The sequence below is a fragment of the Hordeum vulgare genome, chromosome 7H, assembly GCF_904849725.1.
Source record: "Hordeum vulgare subsp. vulgare chromosome 7H, MorexV3_pseudomolecules_assembly, whole genome shotgun sequence".
Taxonomy (NCBI): Eukaryota; Viridiplantae; Streptophyta; class Magnoliopsida; order Poales; family Poaceae; genus Hordeum; species Hordeum vulgare.
Genome location: NC_058524.1, coordinates 77,519,797 through 77,539,967, shown reverse-complemented (window position 1 = coordinate 77,539,967; position 20,171 = coordinate 77,519,797). Strand labels below are relative to the sequence as shown.

The 20,171-nt window shown below is 47.8% G+C and overlaps 2 protein-coding genes across 2 annotated transcripts; one reads left to right on the top strand and one right to left on the bottom strand.

Moving 5' to 3' along the window:
- Positions 1-3,222: 3,222 nt before the first annotated feature.
- LOC123408340 (fucosyltransferase 2-like) lies at positions 3,223-9,763 on the bottom strand. The gene is made up of 4 exons (XM_045101462.1): positions 9,589-9,763; positions 5,935-5,992; positions 5,792-5,816; positions 3,223-5,048 (listed from the first exon to the last, which is right to left on the bottom strand). Exons 1-4 carry the CDS (start codon positions 9,761-9,763, stop codon positions 3,432-3,434), a joined length of 1,875 nt encoding a protein of 624 aa, XP_044957397.1. The 3' UTR covers positions 3,223-3,431.
- Positions 9,764-15,676: 5,913 nt separating this feature from the next.
- Positions 15,677-19,912, top strand: LOC123411159 (galactoside 2-alpha-L-fucosyltransferase-like). Its single transcript, XM_045104093.1, has 2 exons — positions 15,677-16,005; positions 18,192-19,912. Exons 1-2 carry the CDS (start codon positions 15,846-15,848, stop codon positions 19,679-19,681), a joined length of 1,650 nt encoding a protein of 549 aa, XP_044960028.1. The 5' UTR covers positions 15,677-15,845; the 3' UTR covers positions 19,682-19,912.
- Positions 19,913-20,171: the final 259 nt, after the last annotated feature.

Sequence of the window (20,171 nt, the reverse complement as noted above, 5' to 3'; positions counted from 1 at the left end):
GACGGTTAACACGCGGAGCATAGAACGGACGCTACGACACAAGAGACATGCAACACAAGATGTATATGCCACGAATGCGTCATGCATGCGAGTTACAACAACACGGGCAAGAAGATAAAGAAGCAAGTGTCGCCACGGCGAGCGAAAGGGAACCATGGCGGAAAGACGGAAACGAAGCCACGACAACGATCCTATCCCGATAACTCGTCGAGATATCGTGCCAACGTATAGGGAGCGCGTGCGGGAACGCTAAAATAACGATGGGGTGATCCCGGTACCGGGTTCCCATGTGTCGAGGCACAACATAAGAGGGACAACGTGCAACGGCAACATACGGTGCATACATACATTCAACTCATACAACACATTCGTTCGTTACACGACACGTCTCATCGGTATACCTTCGAAGCGTGCGATTCGAAGCGGATCAGTTCGTAGCGGACGTCGTGGAAGTCGTGGTCGTCGTGGAAGTAGTCGTACACGGTCTCGTCGATGGTAGTCGTTCTCTTGCGTCGGTAGACGATCTTCGGCGTCGGGAGTCAGACACGTTTCCGAAGAGGCCGTCGAGGATGACGTGGTCCTCGTCGAATTTGTCGATTCCACGGCGGCGGGGATGGCAGGCGACACAACAGCAAGAAGCAACATATAGCAGAGCAGGCTTCAGCTAGCACTAACACAAGCTAGCAACTACTAACGCAGCCAGCAGCAGCAACTAACAGCACTAGCTATAGTAGCTAGCTACAGCAACTAGCAGGCAAGCTAGCAAGCAACACCAACAGCAACCTGCAGCAAACAGGCAAGCAGCAGCAAGCTACGACACAGCAAGCAGGCACGTAAGCAACTAGAAACAGCAATGCAAAGCGGCAGCAACTAGCAAAGCAGCAAGAGCAACGGCACGCATCAGGCACCAGCTAGCGGCAGTAGCCCACGCAGCAGTACAAGCAACACGCAACAAGGCATGGCACAACAGCAACCTCGGCATGCAACAGGGACAGGCATCGGCACAGCAGCAAGCAGCGGCTAGCTCGGCAGGAGGAGGCCGGGGTCGTGGAGGCGGAGACCACGGTGGGCGGCGCGGCAGCAAGCCGCCGGCGGTGCGCGGCCATGGCCGCGGGAGGCGAGCCCGGCAGCGCAGCACGGCGGGAGACGGCGAGAGGAGACGGACGGCGGGGCTCGGGGAGGCGTCCACGGCGGGGCGGTGCGCAGGGCCACGGCGGCGAGCTCAACCTACTGCAGGAGGGCGGCTCGGGAGACGGCGAGGCGGCTCGGGGCGCAGCGAGGAGGAGGGGCGAGGCCGCTGGCGAGGTCGAGGAGAGGGAAGGGGACGAGGCGAGGACGACGGGGGCCAGCACGGGGCTCGGGGAAGAACAGAGGGGAGGCTGATGGGAGGAGGCTGGGGAGGACGACGGGGAAGAAGGGGATCGGGCGAGGCTGGCGGCGCACGAGAGGGACAGAGGACGAGGACGAGGGAGGCTGGGCTCCCTCGCTAGGGTAGGAGGGGAGGGGAAGCCTTGGGCCGGCTTGCGTGGGGTTGGGCCCCTCCTCTCTTGTTTTTTTTCTTTTAAAAACTTTTAAATCAGATAACTTTAAACAAAGAAAGCTTTTAACAAAAATAAAATAAAAATAAAGGCTTTTGACTCCTTTGAAAAAAATATTCCCAGCTATAATAAATAGCTGGGCATTTTCAAAAGAATTAAAATAAAACCTTTGAAGGATTAAAAGTTAAAACCCGTTTACAAAAGAATAAAAATCAAACCCCTTTGAAGAATTAAATAAAATCTCTTTATTTAAAGAATAAAATATAAGCCCTTTAAAAGAGAAAAGAAAATGAGAGGGTTTTAAAATAACACATAAGGAGAAACAAAATAAAACCCAAGGGTTGCCCCCACATTTAATAAAAGGAGTTTTAAAAGAAGACGATTTTTAAAAGGGGTTAAAACGGAACTTTAGCAAAACCACAAAAACGAAATAAGAGGGGAGAGGGGGAGTTTCTATCGCACTAAGACTCGGAGAGCCTCGAAGCACACACACTTAAAACACCACACACAACAGGCGATGCAAGATGCCATGCATGATGCGATGATGCAAACTAAATGACGATGCAACAAATAAAACTAATCACACGACGTAAACGGAAATAAAGGGGGAATCTTCTGAAACGTCGGCATCGGGCTGTCACAGTGTGTCAGAGACGTTGTCCTCAGACATAGTTGTTCGGCTCCTCGACGAAAGTCATGCTTAACTTCGGTCTGAGCGGATGGCGAATGATGCCCTTGGGTATGATTTTTCCTTGTTGGAGGCGCCATCGAGGGGTCCGACAGCTCTCCTGGCTCCATGTTCTTGTCTCCCGGTGAAAACCGTATGCAATGGTGGCGCCCGTGGTGTCATTACTTCGTTGGAAGCATTGCTTTGGAGCAAAATCTGGTGATGGAGTACTTTGTTGGTGGTGATGCGGTGGTTTTTGGAGCAGGCAATGTTTGGAAGTGTGTGGAGTCTTTGGTGGTGCTTTCGTTTGGAGCAGGCTGCTTTGGTCGATGAGGAGAGCAACAGGAGCATCCTTCACATGCAATTGCGTGGGGCGAGCTATGTCGGCTTGGCTCGGGAGATTGGTGGGGCATAGGTTTTTCTCTTTCGGACCTATCGTTCCTCTCTGATGTTTCTCGAGGTCTATGGATATGCTCGCGGCTGCCCGGTATGGTACGACGGTTGTCGGTGTGCACTCTCGTAGCAGCGAAGGCGCTCGAGTGCCCGGCCAAGTGTGTTGTGGGGTTTCGCCTTCCGACGCCTTGTATGTCTTGTGGTGCTCTAGGTCTAGTCTAGTTAGACGTTGCTATGGTTTTTGCCCGGTTTTCCGCAATAAACTGAGCAGTCCAGTTCTTGTAATACCTTCTTCTGGCCAATGAATTTGGCAGCTCTCCTGCCGGCATTCAAAAAAAACTATAATACTTTAAATACTTGTAGTTGGCAAGAACTAGTCCACTTATAGTTCTCCTAACTACAAGTATATTCGATGAAAAAAAAACTACAAGTATATCAGGTACAGAGGACATAGAATAAAATAGATAGATAAATAGATACCGATGAAATGCATTTGGCAACCAACCTGACATTGCCGGGCAAAGTTTCATACACCCATCGTCCGGAATTATTTGTTGCCAAAATGATAAAAATGGATGTATCTAGAAATAAAATATATATCTAGATACATCTATTCGTACGACAATTATTTTCGGACGTATGGAGTATTTCACTAGTGTTATCTGAACCTTTGGATCAGTGCTAACTAATAAAGCTCTATCCAAGTTAGAAAAATATAACTTAGCACTAACAGGTAAAAAAAAACTTAACTGGAAATAACGCTATACACTTCGAATTAGATGCTCCAGCAATTGTTGATAATTCGGTAATGGTCTTATTGTACTCCTTTTTCACTAATCCTTTGGATCAACTAGCTTCAACCCCGTTGGCCAATCCTCGCAGTGGCGCACATGCGGCACGATCTTGCCGGCATCTCGGCGTCGCTTGCAGTCGTACACCGGCGCGACATGGTAGCACGGCTCCATGGACATGTCCCTGCTGCACGGCCAGCTCACCGTGGTGTTGATCATCCCCATCCTCAGCACCCACGGCCTCATTCCGCCGAGCCCCTGCGCCACGTACCCGAACGTCGACTCGGCGGTGGTCACCAACGTATCCGCCGTGCTCAGCAGGTACACCTCCGCCCAGGCCTTGCGTTCGTGCGACTTCACATGGTATCGCTGGATCTCCTCGTGGCTCGGCTGGTCCACGACCACCACCTCGCCGTTCGCCGTCGCGCGCTCCCAGTACACCGCTTTGATCTTGTCGTAGTACCAAGCCTTGAGGGAGGTGATCAGAACAGCGGTGGGTTTGGCGCGGCCGGGCGTCGTCGTAACCGCCGGCCCGTCGTCTTCCTCCTCCAGCACCGCCGGGAGCAGCTTCTTCTTCTGCGTGCACGTCTTGATCTGCTCCAGGAGCTCCGGCGACCCATCCTGCCACGGGAAGACGCGCACCTGGACGCCGACCACGCGCCGTGCCCGCGCGAGGTGCGCGTCGTGGTAGCGCGTGATGAGGCCCCAGACGCGGTTGGTCGGATGGAACAGGTACCGGCCGAGGTGGTGGAACACGGCGTCGCGCTCCGGGAAGAGACCGTCCAGCTCCTCCTGAAACGCCCTCACGAGGAAAAGGCCCGGCGCGATGTACCCGTCCGTCCTCATCACCAGCCACTGGATGCTGGACATGAGCCGCTGGTCGTCGTCGCAGAAGAAGAGCTTGTCGTGGTCCGTCTGGTTGTGGTCGAGGTGGATGTAGGCGAACGCCGGCAGCTCTGCGGCGGCGGACCCGTTTACCTCGCCGGTTCTGAGCATACCGTTCTCCCGCATTTTCCCGTACCGCTCCGGCGTGGAGAGGTAGAAGCCCTGATAGCTCACGAGCGGGAAGCCCGGAGGCAGCAGCCACGACGTGTTGGGGAAGGGCTCGCAGAACAGCTCGGCCATCCCGTTGCTGGGGTCGACGAGGAAGACGCGGCCGGTGAGCGCCGCGTAGAGGAATGACGACGCCGCGGCGATGATCCGGTTGCCGAGGCCGCGGTACGAGATGGAGACCAGGTACCTGCACTCCGGTGACGCGACGCTCTTGCCGGACTTGAGCTGCTCCAGGGCGTTGGTGTAGGCGGCAGTGCCCGGGCCGCACCGCCTTTGAAGGGCTTCGTGGCTCCGCAGTTTTGTGAGCAGGTGCTGCGAAGGTTGCCTGCCGGCGTTCCGACGGTACACGGCGGACTGGTACCGGCTGTGGCAGGATTCTTGATCCAAGCCTTCCACCAAGAGTCCGCCAAGAAGCTTGTCAACGTGTGCTGCTGCACTCCGGTTCACTAAGGGTACTTCGTCAGGACCTGCAGAAGTATTGTTTTTCAGTCGGGGCGGATGGTACTCAATCAAACAAGCGGATTCGCTTACTCTACCGAACACGATGTTGATCAAAGTTGTGACATGAATTTTCGAAAGACGTCTTCGGCCACGGCATGTCTTGTTCTAGACCCCGACGCCGCTTGCCTCGCCCCCGCCTTGTCTTGGCGCCACCAGTTCCGAGCCACAAATGCAATAAAGGAGCCATGCGCCGCTCGCCCCGACTGCACGTTCTCTGACGCCCGTCCGTCCTCGATTTAAGCCTGACATTGTCCGCCTCCACGTGCACGTTCCTGGATGTAGCCGTGCGAGCTCCCTCACTCCTGCCTCGCTCTTCTCCGGTGTCGTCACGCCCTGATTCGGGCCGCAGGTGACCTGCTCCGCCGTGTCCCTAAAGGGCTTCGCCTCGGCAATGAAGGTAAAATCGGCCGCAATTGGGACCAGAGGCGGCAAATTCCAGCATGTGGCGGCTTCTTCCGATGTGTCGTGGTGGATTCCGGTGACTTCCAGGTAATTTCCAACAAGTTCCGCGGCGACGCGTCTACTCCGACGAGGTTTGATTGGTTTACGGGTTTAACTATATATTGCCTTCGAAACAGTATATATAAGATTTTCGTCCATGGATTTACCGTGCCCCTTAAAAAGTTTAAGGGTCGAACAAGTTTTACGTGGTCTGTTCCACATCATTTTTTCGACCGAAATTGTAAACATCTTTTTTTTTTATGAGTTTAATCTGTTTAGAGAGTGTGCTAGAAATGCTCTAACAAGATAGATAAGGGGGTCTGAAAGCTATATTCTCTACTAGGGCGCATGACGGAGTTGACTGAAAACTTCAAGAGTTTTATTCACTTCTATTCTCCATCAATAACCTGCAGCAATTGCACAGATACATAGCTAAAATTAGATAAAAACGAAAAATTATAGGAAAACGTGAAAGCTCAATTTGCAACTACAACAGATTCAACAACTAATACTCGCTAAAAAAAATCAACAACTAAACATGTGCTCTCACCTTTTAAGTTTACAAAGCCCTAAAAAAGGTTGTGACCAAGACTTGCTGCGAACAGGGACTGAAATAACAAAAAGAAAAACAACTCCACAAGCAATGTTTAAGAATTCATCTGATTAATCAGTTAAGTGACGGTTAGCTACTCACGGGGTGACCGAATCGAGTAACTCCTATTCATAGCGATAACTTGTCAGGACGATTAAATGATCTATTGGGCCGATTAAATGGTTGTGAGGCCGATTAGTCGATGTTGGCCTGCTAACTCATGAGCAAACAAAGCCCGATTATTTGGTCAATAACCCCTCCCAATGTCCCCAACCTAAAGAACTACCCTCCAACCACCCTTGTCGCTCCTCTCATTCCCTCCTAACCTAGATGGTGGCTTGCCAGGTCCTCGTCAGTGTGTCGCCGTTTCCCCTTCTCCCATGAGTGTCCTAGCTTTCTCTCCTCCCTCTACATGCCGCTACTTCCCCTCATGAGGACCTGGCCTGATTATTTGGCCCATAACCCCTCCCAATGTCCCCGATCCTGAAGAACTAGGGTTTATCCCTCCACCCACCCCTGTCGCTCCGCTCATCCCCTCCCAACCTAAATGGTGGCTTGCCAAGTCCTTGTCAGCGTGTCGTTGTTTCCCCTCCTCCCATGTGTGTCCTAGTTTCTCTCCTTCCTCTGCACGCCGCTGCTTCCCCTCCCCCTTCGTGGCCTACCACCTCCAGCAATTGATCCGTTGAGACGCCCTGTGCGGTCGCCGTCACCTTTCCTCTGTTTGTAGCCGCATGGCCGTCATCTCTCGGAGTTATGTCCCATGCGAAAATCAGCAAAAAAGTTTTGTTGTATACATGTTTGTTGATGATTTATATGCCCACATGGATGATTGTTGTTGTATACACGTTTGTCATCTATTGAGAAAATAAAATGGTGCCATTTGGTTCATATTTGTAATGTAGAGTTTTTCCTCCATATTTTTTTTCCTTCTGTTGACTTTAAAATTATCTCGATTAATGGTCGATCGATTAATCCAGTTAATAGGATGATTCAGCGATTAATCGCTACTCCCAAGCGGGATGAGCAGCTACCAGTTAACGATTTTCTCAACATTGTGTAAAAGTGACCAAAAATTCACAAGCATGACCAAAACTTTACAAAAAAATTGAAACCTCACATAAAGTAGCTAAAACAATATTGAAGTTTTGAAGAGAAGAAAATCAGTTGTGTGGCTTAGCAATAATCCTAAGCAATGATAGTTTCGTCTAAAGTGAAAGCTCGACTTTCTCAAAGTTGCTACGGGTATGGTGGAGACATGTGATACATTTTCTCATGTGTACTGAAAATCTCATTTACTTGGTTTGCTTGGATTTGCAGGATCTTTTTCGAAAATGCGCATCATATGGTGAACGGAACGTCTGAAAAAAAAGTGTGTCAATTGATTTTCCTCTGTACCTTCCTCTACCTCCTGCCACTAGCGGTCGGCGCCACTACCGGTTGCACTTCACCACCCTATGCCCAAGACATCACATGTAGGCACCCCCCCCCTTATTCTATAGCATATGCCTCCACAAACCACATGATACCCGCAGTGGTCAATATTGTTCTCCGCCAGCGAGGCCCCAACCAACCACATCGAGGCGGGATGGTACTCACCTGAACAACTAGAAACTTATTCTACTAATGGCATGGAATTTCATACTCTAGCGAACACGTTGTCAATCAAAGTCGTGTCTTGAATTTTCGAAATTTGTAATGCATACTGAGATGAAGGGGATTCTAAAGTTGTTTCCTCTACTAAAGGAATTGTCGCTAGGGCGTTGGGCGGAGAACACTGAAAACTTCAAAAGTTTCAACCACTTCTATTATCCACCATTAAGCTGCAACCAATGCAAAAAACGGAAGAAACTAAAAAAGTGTACTTCCTCCCTCCCTCCCTCCCTCTCTATTTCTCCCTCTCCTTTTATGCTTACAAGATCCCTAACATATAAAATATCGTAACCAGAACTTGCTACGTGAGGAATATGGTATAGCGAAAGGAAAAAAGAAAACTTCACAACAATGACTGAGAACTTCGAAAGTGACCAAAACTTAACAAAGGTGACCGAAACTCAACAAAAATGTCTGAAACCTGACACAAGTGGTTGAAAAACAATGAACAAAGAAAAACTGCAGAGAAAAAATGCCACGTGGGTTAGTAAAAACCATATTCAAATATAGTTTCCACTAAAGTGAAAGCTTAACTTACTCAAAGTTGTTACAAATGTGGTGGAGACCTGTGATTCATTTTTTCGTGATTACTGAAAATCTCATTTACCGGGTTTGCACATAATTCCAGGATCTTCGTTGAGCCTCTACATCATCTGCTGAACACAATCATGCGTGCGTTTTTGGGGCATGCTATTCATCAATCACCTGATAAACTTATAAGCGTCAATTGATTTTTCTTATTTAGCTTCTTCATCATGCCACCCGCAGCCGTTGGTGTTGCCCAAGCCACCACGGATATTGGTTTACAGTTAGCCTCAAGCATCCCTCTATACCCTCTTCTATATTCTCACGCGTCGGTGATCTTCTGAACCAGACGACACCCGCATCAGCAAATCTTCTCCTTCGTATGCGGCCTCGTGCGTCGTTCCCATCTCAGGCGCGACCCTCGTTAGGCTTCGTCAGGGTGCCATGTTCGACGTCGTCTCTCCCATCCTTGTTGCTCTACCCCCCCCCCCCCTTCTTCCGCTCGAAAATTGTCATTGGCACAATCAGGCAACTCACACATGGTTATCGTCATATTTTATAAGACACCTCATCGGAAGCAAAAGCAACGTAGTAATGATGAAAAATACCACCCATGGGCTAAGGGCATCTCCAACACGGACCCTCAAAATGGCCCTTACATATTGTTTGCGAGAGACCGAACACTTTTTGTCATTCAATGATATATCCCTCAAACGGCCATGCTCGAGGCAAACGTCCAAATTCTGACAAACTAGGACCAACATGGGGGAGGGGGTTGGGGAAGCCTAGACATCCGTATAGTCAGTCAAAAGCTACTACGTCGGACATTCGAACATCCTCTTATTTATTTAACTGTGACATGCATATGCATAGATAGACATTTAGAGGGCATGGTTAGATGGTCGATTCCCGTGTGAGTGTTTGCAGACTCGTCCAAACCAGTGTGCGGGCAATTAGTGTATCTGTTTTAGAAGTAAAAATTAGCACACATCCCAAAGTCTAACTTTGACCATCAATTGGGTCAATAATGTATATTTTCGTGACTTCAATATTATAGCACTAAAAAATTATTTTCAATATGAGCTGAATATAATTTTTATCACATACTCCCTCCGTTTCTAAATATAAGTTTTTAAAAGTTTTCATTAAAAAACTATATACTGATGTATATAGACATATATTAGAGTGTAGATTCATTCATTTTGTTTCGTATATAGTTTTTTAGTGGAATCTTAAAAAGATTTATATTTAAGAACGGAGGAAGTATAATCCATTATTTAATTGTTCTAATTTATGGTCGAAGTCTAATTTTAAAATGCGTGCACGACTATACGAAACGGACTTGAAACCATTACCTAACAGAAAGGAGAAACCTGACCGTGCAAAACGAAAAAGAAAAAGAAAGAAAGGAGAAAACAGTGAAGAAAAAGAAACAACCTCGCCGTAAGCCGGACACGGCCGTCTTGATCCAGACCGATGGCCTCTCGCCGTTGCGGCCGCCAAGTAGAAGGAAGATGGGCGGCACGATCAGCAGGAAGGCAACGAGCACGGCGTTGGTTGCCGGGGCCCATCGCTTGCAGCCCTCGGGGTCAGCCGGCGTCGTGTCCTTCATGGCCGGCGCGGCGGCTTGATGCGGATCTCAGCTGTATAGACTGTCACTGCAGTAGTATGGTGGTGCTTCTTTTTGGTCTCGTATTCCTCGTCTGACACAGCTTCGATTTTGATTAGTGTTGGAAGATAGACCTGGAACCAATCAATCAAGATTCAAGAGTAGAAATGGAACGTAGAGTTTTCGATCAGGCCGCCGGGATAAACGGTCGTCCTCGTCCTACTACTTGTTCACCACTGACTGGCCACCGTGTTTAGACCCATTCTTAAAATTTTGCACCGCATCAATCGGGATGGTCAGCTGGCAATCGCGGTCGTGCAGTTTACTGCCCCCAGGCCCAATTAATCCGAAGGAAACGGATCGTTCGAGACTGACGGGACAACGGGAACAGGGACAGTTCTTCGGGACTCCACTGGATCATCATTTTTTGTTGCCTGCTCGTACCTCCTGGGGTGGGGTGTGCAGTGCAGACGTGATTGATGCAGAGGTTGCAGCAATGGAGGAAGGCCTTGCCCCCCTCCCCACCCCCTCCTCATTCCCCTCCCCCTCTCCCAGCCACTGGCCCCTCCCTCAAATCCTTCTTTAAATCATCAAATCTGAAGGTTTGGACTGGGCATTTGTTGTCCAATCACTCTCCTAAGGTAATCCCCTCATTCTCATCCAAATAAAAATCTTTTGTGATTTTTTTTTGCAAATTTGAGGAAACCCTAGTTTTTCATGAAATGTGGGATGTATATGATATTGTTGTATTTGTTTGTATGTTAGGATAAGGGGTATGATGGGGTTAGGATTAGGGTTGTTTGGATGTTTGCATTATGGTTGTTTTAGGGTTAGGCTAGGGTTAAGCTATGGTTAGGCTAGGGTTAGGGATGTTTGGTTGTGTTAGGGTTATGATGGGGTTAGGGTTATTTGGAAGTTAAGCTAAGGTTATTGTAATTGTATGATTGCTTATAAAAAAGGTTCTATGCTTTGTTGTTTAGGTATGGGAAGAACATGTGTTTATGTTCATCACGTGGACAAGGATGCCTTTTTAAAAGGCAATATTGATCCGGACCCGGATGAGCTTGACATGGTGTTCGATTTGTGTCCTAGCCATGGTGAATTGTTGGAACAAGTCCGAAAGGATTTGAATTGGATGGACCCTAGTGATGTAGTTGAGTTTGATGGTAGGCATAATGTGGGATTCGGAATGCACATTCGTTGGAAGACCATGCGTGTCAACTCCGAGCAATGTTGGCTTGCATACAAGGATACGGTGGCCGAATCACTAGACAAGGCTCTAGAGTTATTTGCCATCAAAACAAATGTTCCTAACTTGTTGGATTTGAACCGGGTTGCCTCTTCGATTGTTGAAGCTATTCCTGCACCCATCAACGAAGAGGCCAACATTGAACCTCTTTCTTGTGTCGATGAGGCCAACGAAGAGGTCAACATTGAACATGAACCATTAGTAGAGGCTAATGATGAGCACGATGATGATGAGAATGATGGTAATGTTCTTCATGACAACAATCTTGGTGATTTGGACAAATATAATTTGCAAGAGACAATGGACCATTCTATTCCGTACTCACGTGGCTATGCCTCTGAGTCTGACGATGAGGGTCCCGATGAAGAAGTTGATGAGGAAGGGTTCACGGCAAAGGAGGCCGAAGCTTTCACGAAGGTATTAAAGCGTGATCACCGGACACCATTGTTCGAGGATCTTAGCCTTGCGGATGAAGCCGTGGTTGACGGAGGCGAAGGCATATTGTTTGGAGTTAGGCCACCTTCTCATCGGGACACACATGAGAAGAATATTATTTTGCCGGGGTCAAAGTTTGAAACATTTTTTGAACTGAAGATGTGGTTGGATGAATATTTTGTTACGCATTATAGGCCACACAAAGTTGTTCATTCAAACATGAAGCTGCGTTACACGGTTGCATGTGAGGATAGAGGGTGTCCTTGGATTGTCCGTGCAAGACCATGGAAAGGAGGGCCGGGATGAAACATTGTCAGGTGTATGCCTCACATGTGTCGAGGCAAGAGGGTCGATGGTGCCCTTTCGTCGCAAAGCCATAGACAACTCACCTCCGAGTTCATCGCTTATAGGCTTTCCAACTCCATCTCCTATCTTCCTACAATGAGCATAAAAAGCGTACAAGACCTTGTGAAAGCCCTCTTTCACTACGAGGTGAAATATGGTAAGGCATGGAAAGCAAAGCAAGCCGCATTCAAGATGTTGTATGGTGATTGGGAGGAAGCATACAACCGCATACCTAGGTTGTTGGGAGCTATTGCCCACACTAACCCGGACATGGTTCATGTGGTCGAGCCGTATGGGGAGAAAACAAGGATTCTGAATGGAAATAGGGTCCGCGTATTTGGCCGTGCATTTTGGGCATTTGAGCAATGTGTGAGGGCTTTCCAGCACTGTCGTCCTGTCATCTCCATCGATGGCACGTTTTTGACCGGACAATTCAAGGGCACTTTGTTGGTTGCAATAGCAAGTGATGCCAATAACCGGTTGATGCCTTTGGCTTTTGCTTTGGTTGAGGCAGAGAACAATGTTAACCGGGAATGGTTCTTGCATATTTTGAGAACCAAAGTATTACCGTTTGAGAGGGAAATATGTGTCATATCGGATCGCCATCAAGGCATACTTAACGCGGTTGACATTGTCATTCCCGACCATGCTCCTTTGCATCATCGATGGTGCATGAGGCATTTCTGTGCAAACTTCTACCGGGCATGTGGTAGCAAGGAGTTGGCGGATGATCTTCAAGATTGTTGTCAAGCATTTCCGGACAAACGATTTGCAAGATTGTACAATGCTTTGCTTGTAAACAAAAAACTTGATGCAGGTGGGCTTGAGTTTCTGAACAGGCAAATTGAACTTCGGGCCAAGTGGGCACGAGCTTATGACGAAGATGGCCGAAGATATGGTCAAATGACAAGTAACATGGCAGAATGCTTCAACCGGGTGTTGAAGGGTGTCCGTGCGTTGACGGTGACGTCAATAGTTCAATACACATTCGACAAGTTGAGAGCATACTTTCTAAAGTACTCGCAAGAATCAGATGATCAGATTGCGGGAGAGAACAAGAAAAAGTATAAGTACCAGTTTCCTCCAAAGGTTGACAAATGGATGGTATTTCAATCACAGAAGGCTGACTCCCAAACGGCTACCCTGTACAACAATGAGGATTGGACATACCAAGTGAATGAGCCCGGAGGAACGACAAACGATGGCCAGCAACACGGAAACAGGGCGTTCAAGGTATCTTTATCCTTGTGTGATTGCTCTTGTGGGAGGCCAAGGTTGCTTCATCTCGCATGCTCGCATTTGTACATGGCAGCTCGCAGTAGGAATGTGGACGTCAACCATCCACTAACCGTGAGGGAGTCCGAGTTCTCGATCATGACCACGAAGCATACATGGGCTCCTAGATTTGAACCATACTTTGACCAATCACAATGGCCGGAGTATCATGGAGTACAACTGTGGTCCGACCCGGAGTGGAAGGTTGTGAAACTGGGAAGACGAAAGACAAAGCGTTTTAGAGAAGACATGGATGGATGGGGCCATGGTGGTGGCAGAGAAATGGGGAACAACCAATTCCAAGAGCCTACTGAGAGATCACATTGTGGAGATTGCGGTGTAACAGGGCACAACACAAGAAGGTGTACGACGCGAAAGAAGAAGTCCAAAAACAATGATTCCAGGTCAAGCCAACCAAGTCCTAGCCAACCAAGTTCAAGCCAACAAGGGACGGGTCACGGAAGCACGAGCCAACAAGGGACGGGTCAAGCAAGCACAACCCAACAAATTCCTACTCAACATGTTCCTAGCCGACTTGGGCTTACTAGAGGACGTGGTGCTAGAGGCAGTGGTGGTGGTAGAGGCAGGGGTGCTGCTAGAGGCAGGGGTGGGATAGGTCGTGGTGGTGCTAGAGGCAGGGGTGGGATAGGTGGTGGTGCTGCTAGAGGCAGTGGTGGGATAGGTGGTGGACTTACTAGGATTGGTATGCATGGATACCTATGAGGACCATTTCCGTATGTCACATATTTGATTTATCTTTATCATGTTGTTTTTCATGCTCCTTTGTGTGTTATTTTACTAACTATGAGCTTTGATGCCTGTTTTGTAGGTATGGCCGCTTCTCAACCCAACAAGGCAAAAGCGGAGTGGGGGGAGGAGAAGGATGCAGCCAGTGAGGAGCAGCGGTTGATGGAGAGGGCTGCAAAGAAGTTGAGAGAGGAGGATGCAGCCGAAGCGCGAAAGAAGAAGGATGAGGAGCATAAGGCAAAGATGGATGAGGAGTGGCAAATGTTCCTTGAGCGCCGGAGATATGAGGCTAGGATAAAGGAGAATGACAGGAAGACGCTAGAGAAACGTAAAAAAAATATGAAGCTAACTTTAAGAAGATGTTGGCAGAGGGCGCAGCAAAGAGAGAGCGGGAGCATCAACGCTTCACGGAGAGGGTTAAGGAAGAGGCTTCAAAAATGCGCAAAAGGGAAGAGGAAGAGGAAGAAGAGAGGAAGAAGAAGAAGGGAAAGGGGCCTTGCTCGACCCAATAGAGCCGTATGCTTCTATTCTCATGCGCGCTTTCATCTTTGAACCCTATGTGTTGTTGAACCCTATGTGTTGTTGAACCTTGTTCGCTTGCGCGCTTTCTTACTATGAAACTCCACTATGTATGCACTTTTGGACGTATGTTCTTTAAGAACCCTATGTATGTTTGAACTCCACCCTCTTTGTGTTGTATGTTTTAACTCTAGTATTATTGTGTTGTATATTTGTGCATATTTGTGATGTATATTTGAACTCCTCCACCACTATGTGCTGCAGTTTTCAGCATGCCAGAATGTGTGACGCCTAAGCATTGGGCGTTGCACATGTGTGGCTCCTAAGGCTTAGGCGCCACACATGTGAAATAGAGTAACAGAAAGTCCACACCTGAGATGCCACTAGGTTTTCACATTAGGCGCCACTACTAATACTAACTACTAATACTAACTATTAATACTAACTACTAATATGAACTACTACTACTCATATACTCATATACTAACTACTAATACTACCTACTAATATACTAACTCCTAATACTCATATACTAACTACTAATATACTAACTACTCAAATCCTAAGAACTCATATCCTAACTAGTCAAATTCTAAGAACCTACTCAAATCAATCTACTTAAATCAATCTACTCAACAAAAACCTATTCCACTTGGATAGAAGGATGGGAAACGGAAGGAGATAGGGGAGGAGATTACCTTGGGGGATCAATCCAAGGAAGAAATCACCAGATTTGAAGGAGATGGGGGAGGGGATTAGGGATTCGAAGAGAGCCAGCCGCCGCCGTTGCTGTTTCTGTTTGAATGAGGGAGGGGAATGGGGAGGGGGTGGGGAGGAGGGCTGGCCCGTGGCCAGTTAAGTCAATGTGTGGCGCCTAAGCGTTCGGCGCCACACATTACAATGTTTGATGCCTGAGGCTTAGGCGTCATACGGCCGGGGGTTGGGCCCTCCCTGCCAGGTGGTCGGGGGGTGTGACGTCGAAGGGCTAGGCGTCACACAGTGTAGTGTGGCACCTAGGTGTCGGGCGCCACACAAAAGGATCAGCCGGGTAACATATTTTCCTCGAGGGGTCACTCCGTGAGTTCTTTCTCTTCAGGGGTCATTTTTGTCAATTTTGACTGCATCCGGCGATTCCCAACACGTCCAGATATTCTTCGCGTATTCAGATTACTCTTGAACTAGTCCAGGAATCTAACACTATGACCCACGTCGTGCTACTCTGTTACTGGATCTGGTAGTACTGACGATTCGTAGCTGACTTTGTGCAACTGAACGTGTGCACCAAAGATCCCTAGCTATATGTGTCAGACGGCTACGACTAAAGTACAGAAGTGACGGTGCACTGGCCGACCCCCCGCATCTGCGCTGCGTGCGTGGTGCGGTGCCGTTGACCTGCCATTAGCAATTTGGATTTGGCCGTTGCCGACTCCGGCATCTACTACGTCGCTGATCCACACTTGAAGAAGACACGGGCGTGGCCACTCCCAAGACTGCTGAAGCACCAACTCGCCGGTGATGAAGACGAAGCCGGCCGCGGAAAGCAAGCGATGGTGCCCGGGAATCGACACCAAGCTCCTCGCATTCGTGCTCACAGTGCCGTCACTCATCGTCTTCCTTGGTGCGCGCACCGGCGAGCAGCCGGTGGTCGGGATCGAGAGGGCCATGGCCGGCAGAGGTAAAACTACGAACTTGCTTCTGTCACTACTCACTAATAATACTTCCTCCGTCTGAAATTATTTATCGTAGAAATAGATGTGTCTAGACGCTGCATACATTCGTTCCTTTCTATTTTGATGACAAGTAATTTCGAACGGAGGGAGCACATGGCAGGTTAAGCTGCTGCCTAATTGGTTAAGAGAATTTGCAGTCATTTTTCTTTCGGGGAAGTTTGTTTAGTAATCAGGAGTTCAGGACAAATAAACTTGCCAAACGTTTTTCCAACTTTCAGCAAATTCAGTGGTTACCTATACATGTGTACGTTTCAGTCAAAAGTCTTTCAGTGACACATGGGTTCGGGCCAAATTCAAACACAAATCATTACTTTGTGAAACTTCCTTAAATGTTGGTAGGATTTAAGACTTATGTAAGTGAAACGTTAAAGTTGCTTAGTAATTATGGCAAAACTGCGATTGTAAGCAATCCATGATTGAGCTGGTCTGCCATCTTACACAGGCCATGTGAACTCTTATTCTGGTCGAATGTCTATGACTTTTTCTAGGGTTTATTATGGAGGGAAACACACACTTTGGTTTATGGTTATATATGCATCGTACATAGGGAATTTTTTTAATAATTAATGAAATAGTCAAAATAGTTTCAAATTATTTTTTAGATTAAAACTGACTTTGTTTTGCACTAGTACATAAATTTTTATGGAAAAAATTCAACATTGACATCTGGGCAAAAAAGACAAAATTTATTTGGTATTATAGGTCACTATTCACACTATTTTGACCGAAATTTTGTCTTTTTAAAAAGAAGACAAAGTGTAGTTTTCTTTTTATTAATTTTTCTCACAAGTACAATGAAAGGTCAAGTATATTTTAAAAATATTTTCAGAACTTTTTGACATTTTGTTGAATTACTTTTTTTTGTAAATAGGGTGTATATACACTCAGGTTCCAAAAGTTCCCTTCCCTATTATGGAATAGTATTTAGGAAGGTGTGTTGGAGAACTATTTAAGTTTTATAGTGCACCTGCCAAATTTCACATTGACAAGGTGTACAACTACACATTTTTTATAATGAAGTTAAAACAAAAAAATATTCTCTTTGGGATTTACTTTTTAGAACAGCGTGTTTATAAAATGTGAAACTATATAATTGGTTAGTTGTAATTAACAGGGTTAATAGAAGAAGCCCGCTTGTAGTGTGGTTTTATGGTTCTTACCTCACAGGGAGCTACTTGATACCACGCGTGTTGCTGCATGAATCGGTTGCAACATATTTTTTAATGATATTTGATTGTGTAGAATATAAGTTCTAAATTAATAACACATGAATCAAAATTTAAAATACATACTCCCTCCGTCTCAAAATAACCATTTCAAGCTTAGTATATTTTTAACAGAGCTAGTACAAAGTTAAGATAGTTATTTTGGAACAAAGAGAGTATGATTTATTATATGTATAGTTGTGAAATATGTACATGTTGAATATATGTAAAAATAATATCACCAAAAATATTTTCTCATACATAGTTGCATGCGTTGGTGGGTCTTTTTTTGTGCATGGTTGCATGTTGAGATGAGGCTTATTCCATCCATAATTGTATAGTGATGTGACATGGTTTCATGTTGAGATAAATACGTTAATGCGAATCACTCTCTTGACTTGAGTATATAGGATTACAAAAGCAACCTATTAAGGTTCAGAAAATCTTAAAAAAAACATATATAAAAATATACTCCCTCTGTTCCGAAATAAGTGACTCAACTTTATACTAAGTTTAGTAGTATAAAGATGAGTCATTTATTTTGGACGGAGGGAGTATATTGCATGTTGTATATTATCATAAGAAATATGTTTTGATCTTAGCTGCACAAAAAAAAAACATGTCCTTTTATAGTAAACAGTACAGTGCTAGAAATACTTTTTTTCTTCTTCTGTGTAACGCATATCAAAATGTATTTCATCTTGAAACATTAAAAAAATGCAGAGATATCCCTATTCAGTTTAGAGATCTCAACTATATCTCCTTGGTGGAAAATATTATGCTGTATAAGTAGAATCCAACATTCAAAATATTAAATTACAAAATTTGTAAGTCTGCGCTTTCATGTTTGTTTGATAGATTTGGAATACCATTCGCCATTCGGAGACTATAATATACTAATATAAAATACTCTGCCACCTCTGCAGATCCAAATGTTGCCTCGTTCCACCAACGGAAGACAGCACACGGCGACAGGCTTCTCGGCGGCCTCTTGGTCGACGGCCACGACCAAAAATCCTGCCACAGCCGGTACCAATCCGTCGTGTACCGTCGGAACGCCGGCAGGCAACCGTCGCAGTACCTCGTCTCCAAGCTGCGGAGCCAGGAAGCTCTGCAAAGACGGTGCGGCCCCGGCACAGCCGCCTACACCACCGCCCTGGAGCAGCTCAAGTCCGGCAAGAGCACCGCCTCACCGGAGTGCAAATACCTGGTCTCCATCTCGTACCGCGGCCTCGGCAACCGGATCCTGGCGGCGGCGTCGGCGTTCATGTACGCGCTGCTCACCGACCGCGTCCTCCTCGTCGACCCCAGCCACATGATGGACGAGCTGTTCTGCGAGCCGTTCCCAAACACGACGTGGCTGCTGCCTCCGCGGTTCCCGCTCCTCAACTACCAGAGCTTCTACCTCGACACGCCGGAGCGGTACGGGAGAATGCGGGAGGACGGGGTGCTCGGCCTCGGCGCCGGCGAGAGGAACGGTTCATCCGCCCCCGCGGAGCTGCCGGCGTTCGCGTACATCCACCTCGATTACAACCAGACGGACCACGACAAGCGCTTCTTCTGCGACGACGACCAGAGGGTTCTCCGGGGCATCCAGTGGCTGGTGATGAGGACGGACAGCTACATCGTGCCGGGGTTGTTCCTGGTCATGGCGTTCCAGGAGGAGCTCGCCATGCTCTTCCCGGAGCCGGACACCGTGTTCCACCACCTCGGCCGGTACCTGTTCCACCCGACCAACCAGGTGTGGGGCCTCATCGCGCGCTACTACCGCGCGCACCTCGCGTCGGCGCGGCGCGTGGTCGGCATCCAGGTGCGCGTCTTTCCCTGGGAGGCGGAGTCGCCGGAGATCCTGGAGCAGATCAAGACGTGCACGCAGCAGGAGAGGCTGCTCCCGGCGGTGCTGGACGATGAGGAGGAGGAGGAGGAGGACGAGCCGACGACGACGGTGTCCGGCGCCAAACCGACGGCCGTCCTGGTCACCTCCCTCAAGGCCTGGTACAGCGACAAGATGAAGGAGATGTACTGGGAGCGCGCGACGGCGGACGGCGAGGTGGTGGTGGTGGACCAGCCGAGCCACGAGGAGACCCAGCGGTACAACGTGAGGCCGCACGAGCACAAGGCCTGGGCCGAGGTCTACCTGCTGAGCGTGGCGGACATGCTGGTCACCACCGGGCAGTCGACGTTCGGGTACGTGGCGCAGGGGCTCGGCGGGCTGAAGCCGTGGGTGCTGCACCATGTCAAGAACGGCACGGTGGGCTGGCCGTGCAGCAGGGACGTGTCCATGGAGCCCTGCTTCCACGTCCCGCCGGTGTACGACTGCAAGCGACGGGAAGACGCCGGCCTCATCGTGCCACATGTGCGGCACTGCGGAGACCTGCCCGCGGGGTTGAAGCTAGTCGACCGAAGAGAATGGTAGAAGAAAAACAATCATGTGTTTTGATGAATTTTTTGAATGCAAGTCTTGTGTCCAGAACCCGGGCCCAAGGCTCTGCTGCGGTGTAGTGCGAAAATTGCTAAATGCACTAGATAGTGTATAGACGGAGCTAATGAGTGAAAGTCAGGCCCCAAAGCTCTACCTTGTTGTATGAAAATGTTGTACTTTATGGGACTGGCTACAAGTCAATCAACCCAATTTTTTATCAATCCCTACCGTGCGTGCCCAGGTGCAGGCACCGGTGAAAAAAGACTTTTTTTAGGGCCTCTTTGATTTGCAGGATTTTGAAAACGCAGGAACAGAAAAAATAAAGGGTTGGAATGGCATGTCCATTTAAACCTTATAAGATTAGAAAGGAGTGTTTGATGCCACAGGAAAAAAATAAAGGAATTGTAAAAAGAGGTTGGAGTGGATGTTAGATTTCCTATGAAATGTAGTACAAAAGATTCCACAGAAAAAAATCCTATTGGAT

Bases quoted from the DNA above. Each gene is read 5' to 3' on its own strand.
- LOC123408340 (XM_045101462.1), bottom strand. From the start codon at position 9,763: ATGAAGGACACGACGCCGGCTGACCCCGAGGGCTGCAAGCGATGGGCC. The intron at 5,993-9,588 runs GTTGTTTCTTTT...TTGTTATTTCAG, and splicing joins CGTGTCCGGCTTACGGCGAG to TCCCTGTTCGCAGCAAGTCT. The intron at 5,817-5,934 runs GTGAGAGCACAT...ATCTAATTTTAG, and splicing joins GGGCTTTGTAAACTTAAAAG to CTATGTATCTGTGCAATTGC.
- LOC123411159 (XM_045104093.1), top strand. From the start codon at position 15,846: ATGAAGACGAAGCCGGCCGCGGAAAGCAAGCGATGGTGCCCGGGAATC. The intron at 16,006-18,191 runs GTAAAACTACGA...CCACCTCTGCAG, and splicing joins GAGGGCCATGGCCGGCAGAG to ATCCAAATGTTGCCTCGTTC.